Source organism: Diabrotica undecimpunctata, chromosome 1 (genome assembly GCF_040954645.1).
Source record: "Diabrotica undecimpunctata isolate CICGRU chromosome 1, icDiaUnde3, whole genome shotgun sequence".
Lineage (NCBI taxonomy): Eukaryota > Metazoa > Arthropoda > Insecta > Coleoptera > Chrysomelidae > Diabrotica > Diabrotica undecimpunctata.
The window spans coordinates 93,990,561-93,999,326 of record NC_092803.1 but is presented as its reverse complement, the minus strand read 5'-3'; the positions used below and the strand labels follow the sequence as shown (position 1 = coordinate 93,999,326).

General features: G+C 33.2%; 1 protein-coding gene across 1 annotated transcript; it reads left to right on the top strand.

Annotated features, from left to right (window-relative positions):
* The first annotated feature begins 227 nt into the window (after window positions 1-227).
* LOC140433811 (uncharacterized) lies at window positions 228-5,822 on the top strand. The gene is made up of 5 exons (XM_072521788.1): window positions 228-416; window positions 744-1,029; window positions 1,981-2,514; window positions 2,755-4,881; window positions 5,812-5,822. The coding sequence occupies exons 1-5, from the start codon at window positions 228-230 to the stop codon at window positions 5,820-5,822; spliced, it is 3,147 nt and encodes a 1,048-aa protein (XP_072377889.1).
* The last annotated feature ends 2,944 nt before the right edge of the window (window positions 5,823-8,766 follow it).

Below are 8,766 nucleotides of genomic sequence, written 5' to 3'. Positions count from 1 at the left end.
CTGTCACATTATCATGAAATGTAGTCAAGATTTCATCCCTATTTGCTGTGGGGACTACTATTTTCCAATCCGACATATTACTTAAAACTTCTGTAGAACTAACAATATGTTTGTAAAGAACATTGTTTTCCACTTTGAAATCCAGTTCGATTGTAGCAGCGGAAGCGAATAGTTCTCTGTGGTATCGAAGTGCTAATTAATAGAGTTGTTGTTGTTTTTACCAAAAAATGGAATTAAATTCAGATGGCAGAGGAAATCCACCTGACAGAGGAAGGATTGACGATGTTGCTAGTAATATGGATTATGAAGTTAACGAAAAACAAAAGCAGTTTGAGGAAATTATAAATATTGATATTAATACACAATCAAAACAGGTACCGATGACAAATTCAAAAAACTTTTTACCAGATTATCAGGTAAGCAATAAAACAAATATTAATATAGGCCAGTCCATAATGTCAGAGGTGAAAAATAAATACAGTCAAGGTGACCAAGGTCCTTATTTTGTTTTTATGCAGAATAAGGAAGGTAACATTGGCCGATTGCATCGCATAGCGACAGCACGATTAATTTTAGGTGCAGTAACTGCAATTAAAGATAATATTGTTAATATTAATATTATAGGAAAAAATAAAATTAAAATTGAATGTAACACATATAAAAGCGCTAATATTTTAGTGGAATGTAAAAAGTTAATAGAAAGAAATTACGATTTATATATTCCAAATTTTTTTACTCAAAAGAGTGGGGTAATTAAAGGGGTAGACAAAAATATTTCAGAAAACGAATTAAAAGGTATTATTGTTCCAAGATACGGCAATTTTAAAGTAATAAACGTTAAAAGAATAAAGCGAAAAGAAAATGATCAACTGGTGGAGACGGGTACGATAGTGGTGTCTTTCAGAGGCCAAATGATTCCAAAACAAGTAATCATTGAACGAATGATATACCAAGTGGAACCTTACGTTCCGAGAGTAATACAATGCCTTAATTGCATTAGATACGGACACGTTACGTCACAATGTCGAGGTAAGAAAAGATGCAGCAAGTGCGGACAGGAACATGATTCAGATGTATGCGATTTAACAGATCCCACTTGTATATTATGTTTCGGAAACCATTCAGCATTAGATCGAAACAAGTGCGCTGAGTTTGAAAAACAAAAGGGCATTAAATATATAATGGCAAATGAAAATTTACCTTTTGAAGAAGCAAAATTAAAATACAGCAGTAGCTATAGGACAGTCCTGAATACAACAAACACAGGAAATAGGTACACAGTGACAACCAAAGAAAATGGAGCGAAGGAGCTCAAAATAAATCAGTTTATCCTTATTCAAAAGAACACGAAAATATACTGGACACTGCAAGCGCCTCTGCTTACCCGTCGCTACCAATTATAAACAACCCATTACATCAAAATCAAACAAAAATAGTCCAACAAAACTCACTAACTAGTAAACAAATTACTGATAATATAGTAACAATATTTAAAAATTTCTTAGACAAAAACTTAATTCCAATAGCAAACAAACAAATTTTAGACGACATTAAAAGTAATATAGAAAAAGTTTTAAATGGCTCTAGTAAATAATAAGATTTTACAATGGAATTCACGATCAATAGTGAACAATAAAGGCCATTTTGAAAAGTACATTTTCGAAAATAAATTCTTAGCTATTCTTTTAAGTGAAACTTGGTTAAAACCGAATTCAAAGATAAGCTTTTCCCAATATAACATCTTCCGTGAAGATAGATCAGATGGTTATGCAGGAGTAGCGATATTATTAAGAAAAAATATCAATTTTCAGAACAATTTAAATTTTTATAAAATAAATAATGTCATGTGCGTTGCAGTACAGATTAAAATAAATAATAAAATCTTAAATTTATATTCCATTTATGCAAAACCCAAGTTATGTGTGTCAAAAAACGAATGGGTTAAATTTTTTATTAGTTTACAAAAACCTTTTTCAATAGGGGGAGATTTCAACTGCCATAATAAAATGTGGGGCTGTGATGTCACCGATCAAGAAGGTCTTTATCTTTTTGAGGCTATGGAGGAATGTGGACTTAATTTCCTAAATGATGGGGCAGAAACATTAATTCGTAGACCTATGAATTTAAATAGATCTGCTATAGACTTAACAATTTTCTCTAGGGATATTTATTACAAATTTAATTGGCACACAGAAACTTTGAGTCTGGGTTCTGATCACTACCCAATAGTAATAGAATTTAACCATAATACTGATAATAACGTTACTAATAGTAATGGTGTCATTGAAACTAATGATATATCTAGATCTAGAATTACATGGGATATTAAAAAGGCAGACTGGGCTTTCTTTACCTATCTCTTAAACAATGAAAAGAATAATAATATATCAGATGGTTCAGAGCAAGAATATTCCACATTTTGTGACTTAATCAATTTAGCTAGTAAATGCTCTATTCCAGAGAGGAAAAGGGGGCCCAATGCAAAATTTAATAAACCATGGTGGAATGATGATTGTAGGAACGCTATAAGACAACAAAAAGAAGCTTTTTTGCAGTTTAAAAGACTATCTAATTACGATAATTATTTAAAATACCAACAAGCAGAAGCTTATAAAAAAAAAATTATTTTAGGCAGCAAAAGAGCTTCTTGGAAAAACTTTTGTAATAGTTTAAATAAAAATACACCCATTAGCAAAATATGGAAGGAAATAAGAAAATTAAAAAACGTTTATAACCCTCCCAATAATCCGATAGTTGTAAATGAGTGGACAGATATATTTTTTAATAAAATTGCTAGACCTTGGGTTATAGAAGGAGAAATTAATCACAGGAACCCTACGGATAATAGACATGAAAATGACGAAGCAAACACAGACAACATATTTCTCACACAAGCATTTAGTCTGGAAGAATTAAAGAACTGCCTTAAAAGACATAATAATTCAGCTCCAGGATTAGATGGTATACACTATAGTATGTTGTATAATTTACCCATACATAAGAAAGTTCAACTACTAAATGTAATAAACAATATCTGGATGAGTATGGATATACCACGTGCATGGAAAGAGTACATTATAGTTCCAATTCTTAAGCCACACAAATCACCAAATTGTCCGGATTCGTATAGAGGCATTTCTCTATCATCATGTGTGTTAAAAACAATGGAAAGAATGATTAAATGTAGACTAGAATTCTGGTTAGAAAAAAATTCTAAAATACCTGCAACACAATTCGGCTTTAGAAAATCATGTTCTACGATGGAAAATTTAACGCACTTAATACTGGATATATATAACTTATTTTCCGTCAACAAGTCGGTATTTGCTACATTCATAGACATAGAAAATGCATATGACAATGTGAACCTACAACTTCTATACCACAAAATGAAAGAAATCGGACTGCCAGATATCCTCTGCTGGAAACTTCATCAACTTTACATCAATAGAACTCTTTATCTTCAAATTAATAACAAACTAATAGGACCGAGAGTTTCAAACATCGGGTTACCTCAAGGGAGCATCTTAAGTCCAATATTATACACTATTTACACAGCTCATATAGGTCAAAGCATAATTACTAGCAAACAAGGTAAAATATTACAATTCGCAGATGATATATGCATATATGTAGATCAATTGGAAATAGAACAAGGCAGTAGTAAAATAAATACAGTATTTAAACATCTACAAGAAGACCTAGATCAAATAGCATTAAACATATCTACCAAAAAAACACAAGCTTGCATATTCTCCCGAAAACGAAACATTCCAGAAGTAGTGGAGTTGCAAAATGTCTCGTTTAAAGTTCAACCTAAAGTTAAATATTTGGGTATTATACTGGATAGGAAAATGATTTGGAAAGATCATATTGAGTACATCGTAGCAAGAGCTGACAAAGGGTACAATGCGTTACGAGCAGTAAACTATACAACCTGGGGAGCAGATCCCAACATAGCATTACTAATGTATAGATCATACATAAGATCAATATTAGATTACGGATGTTACTTTTACAATCAAGCCGCCAAAACCCATCTTCAAAAAATAGACATCCTTTCAAATAAATGCCTCAGATTATGTATAGGAGCTTTGATGAGTACTCCAATATCAAACCTAAGCGTAGAATGTAATGAACCACCACTATGGTTAAGAAGGAAAACTATGTGTGAAAAATTTATAACTAAAATGATAACTAAAGAGAGCATAATATGTAACAACTGCCACAAACTTTATATAAATGACCTAACCACTGAATACTGGAGGAAAAAGCCAACATTACTTCTTGCCGAAAGTTACAATAGAATAAGACAATTTAAAAATAAACTATACACATCAACTCTGGCATCCATGTTTCAGATAAATCTAAACAATATACCAAACATACAACCAACCTACATGAGAGATTACTCGAAATTTCCAGTTTACTTAAGGAATGCCATGTTTAATGTGGATATAGAAACTTTATTTCCGGAACATTACCAAATTTTTACCGATGCCTCAAAAATGAATTCGAGAGTGGCCGCTGCCGTGTGGGACCCTAGGACAAGGTATAAAGAGGGTATACGACTTAATGAAAATTTTACAACATTTTCAGCAGAACTTATTGCAATACTGAGAGCAATGCAGTATATAAGCAGTATAAACAATAACGAAGAGAAATTTCTAATCCTTACAGACAGCAAAAGTGCTTTACTTAAACTGGAAAGTTTGAAGGACATATCAAACTACATATATATTGACATTATTAAAGCATATATCGCACTTAGGGCTAAGGGCAAACAAATATCATTTTGTTGGGTAAAAGCTCACTCTAATCTTAAACACAATGAAATAGTAGATACTTTAGCTAAGAAGGCCACCGAACAAGAATATAAAAGTAAATATAAAATAACATTAACAGGAATTGGAAGAAAAAAATTGTCCTGGTTACGTAATATCAGAAACTGGACAGGACTTGGATTTGAGGAACTCATAAGAACAGCTGAAGATAGACAAACGTTTGCCACCATAACCGCTAACCTCCATTGATGGAGACGGCACTTGAAGAAGAAGATAAATTAACATTAAATGATGTTTACGCTAATATTACCAGCAATAAAACCAAAACCTGGCAACAATGGTATTACAACTCAACTAAAGGGCTATTCTACAAAAACATACAATTAAATATTCCAGCTAAATCATGGTTTAATCATTACCACAGCGAAAAAATCGTTGTTTCATACATATGCAGACTTAGATTTGGACACTGCCTAGTTCCAGAACACAAATTTAAAATAGGTCTTAGTGATAGTAATATTTGTGAATGTGGTGAGTTAGGATCTGCAGAACACATGATACTAAACTGTAGACTAAAGATAATAGAAATAAATCAATTCATGAATCAAGTATATAGAGAAACCAATATTACAAGACCTTTTAATCTAAAAACGATATTATCTAGTTTAGACGAACGTGTATATGAGATCCTAATTAAACACATACTTAATATAAAATTACAATTGTGAACTATTAATACCTGTGTTTATCCCATTTGTTTACCTATCTTTCCGTGGTCTAGTCTTGTGTTTGTGCATTGCTCTGAAAGACCCCTGAGCAGAAGTACTCCTTGTTGATATTCCTTATAATGTAATTTATAAAAAAAAAAAAAAAAAAAATGAATAAATAAATAAATAAAAAAAAATTAATAAAAAAAAAAGAAAATAATACTAAAAAACACACAATAAAGAATAATGTTGAATAATACTAGAATATATTTTATGATATAGATATATCTATATAAATGTGTAATATTGTATGATTGTAGATGAAGATTAAATTATCCATTTATTGTTATAGAATCTAGGTATATCTTTAAAATACAAAATCTTATTTTAATAGTAATATGTGACATAAATATCTGTAGAGCAAAAATAAGTTCGGCTAATGGATTAAGTCCACAGTCAGGAAATTCGATGACACACACACACAGACTTTGAAATCAGGATACCGATCCGGTTCTTGAGCAACCCTAACCAACATTTTTTGATACCATTCATCTGGAATTATGGTAGACAAATCAAGAAGGTTAACATCAAAGGTACGAGACAAGGCATCAGCTACTACGACACCATTGGCTTTGCGATGTACAATGTTGTAATCAAAAGCTGATAGCTTGCAAATCCAACGGGATAAACGTTGTGATGGGTTACGCATGGAATGTAGCCATACTAAAGAGCTATGATCGGTAATGAGTGTACTACGACCCTCTAAATAATACCAGAATGCCTCTAAGCCATGAATAATCGCTAGGAGTTCACGCTCTGTAGTCGAATAGTTCTTCTGAGCCTTGTTGAGTTTCTTACTAGTGTAAGCTATAGGGTGTTCCGCTCCATCTTTCATCTGAAAGAGGACACCACCTGAAGCGGTATTGGAACAATCTGTCATGAGATAAAAGTGTTCGTTAAAGTCTGGAGACATCATGACAGGAGCACTAGTGAGAGCTTCTTTAATAAGCCGGAAAGCATCATCGGCTTCAGAAGTCCAGGTAATAGTCTGGCCCTTTTTCCTATTTTTAAGGAGATCAGTAAGTGGAGACAATAAGGTGGAGTAGGAAGGTACAAATCGACGATAATACCCACACATTCCCAAGATCCTACGTAGTTGGGTAGTGGTTTTCGGTATTGGAAAATCTTTGATAGGAGTTACCTTATCAGGATCTGTCTGCAAACCTCGACTATCGACAACATATCTCAGAAACTTGAGATTGAGACGACAGAAGTTACATTTTTCTATATTGACTGTTAAATTCGCCTCTTGAAGGCGAGAAAACACTTTCTCTAAAATCTCAATATGTAAATCAAAATCAAGAGTGACAACTATAATGTCATCTAAGTAATAAAACACATATGGTTCCAATTGTGGACCAATGACTAAATCCATCAGACGATACATGGTCTGAGGAGCTGATACAAGACCAAAAGGCATAGTGACAAATTTAAATAGACCTTTACCACTGACAGCAAAAGCAGTATATTTCTTACTTTCTTCACTTAAAGGAATTTGTAGAAATGCTTTGGATAAGTCAATAGAAGAGATATATTTGGCTCTCCGGAGTTTGCTTAAGATGGCATCGATTCTGGGGATAGGATAGGCATCCCTATTAGCAGTGATACTATTTAACTTGCGACCGTCAAAACAAACTCGGAAGGATCTATCCTTCTTTTTAGTTAACCAAAGTGGACTACAATAAGAAGAAGTCGATGGTTCTATAATATTTAAAGAAAGCATTGAATCAATCTCTTTTCCCAAGTCTGCTTGCCACGCTTGAGGTATAGGATATTGATATTGTCTAAATGGAGTAGACGTATTTACCTCAATAGTGTGCGAAATTAGAGAGGTACGGCCTAATTTGTCTTTCGAAGAGATCGATGAAAATTTGGACATAATGGCCTCTAATTGTTTCTGTTCTGAAACTGATAAACTAGAGAAATCATGGATGACAGTAAGAGTGGATAAATTCAGTGGAGAAATACACAATGAAAAGTCTGAACAATCTAAGGTACTATTAAATATATTTAGAAAATCCAAGTCAAGGATTATGGAATTTTGTACAGAAGGTATTATATAAAAAGTAATGTTTCTCCTGATATTAGTCACCAAAATTTCAGTTTCAAATTTATCTACTATAGACTGGATTGTTCCATCTGCAGTTGACACTTGCAGGGAGGAAATAGGTGATATGCTAATGTTAGCTTTATCTAACATTTCCAATGAATGAGAACCTAATAATGAAATATTGGAGCCACTATCCAATAATGCCAAACAAGATTGTCCTAGAATCTCAATTCGGAGATATGATCAGTTATCGTTACATTTCTTAACTAATAAAGAATTTATATCTAAGCCAGAGACTCTAGATATAGAATAGTCATAAGGTACTAATATAGAACTATCATTATAATTTTTAACATCAAAACTTGGTACAGATGACAGAACTGTTTCCTGGTCTATATTATTAACATAATTACACCTAACATTTAATAAAGGAGAAAATACTCTAGAATTGAGGACGTCAGAATGGAGTGCTTTGGGTTTCCAAGTTACTTTTTTCCTTGATTCGACTTGTTGTGGCGTTTGTGCTTTGTTGATGGTTTCTCTGATAGGGGACCTGACCTTGAATTGCTGGACCCTGCTTGACCTATATTTCCTTCCACGACGGTGGTTGTACTCCCTGAGGGGATTGTAGACGGAGGAACGCTCAGGGTACGAGCCTCGGTCTGCTCGTTTCCCGAACACTTATAGCAATTCCTTTTGAGCGTGTTATCTCTCCCACAACCATGACAAAATATATGTGTCCTTGGTTTTCTGCACTCATAAAATGTGTGTCCAGCTTCATGGCAATTCCAACAAGATAAAGAATTTAATACCAACATGTTACGCTCCCGAGATTTCTGATGCCATGAATGATTTTGAAATTGGTAAGGACTAGACGAAGGACCTGAAGTAGGTCGAGATGAGGTCGAAGGATGTGAAGACCAAGACAAAGTTTCTTTACTTCTTTTACATTTGTCAGTCAAATCTTCGATGTTGTGGATATCCACTAAGGCTAACTGAGTATGATAAAAAGGTAACAAACATTTCAAGATAATTTTGATTTTTGCAGGGTCAGATAATGGAGTATCTAACTTACTACACATACCCAAAATATTATTTATAAACATAGTGACTGATTCACCAGATTTCTGTTTACAGGATTTGATCTCATCCAGTAGATCATTCT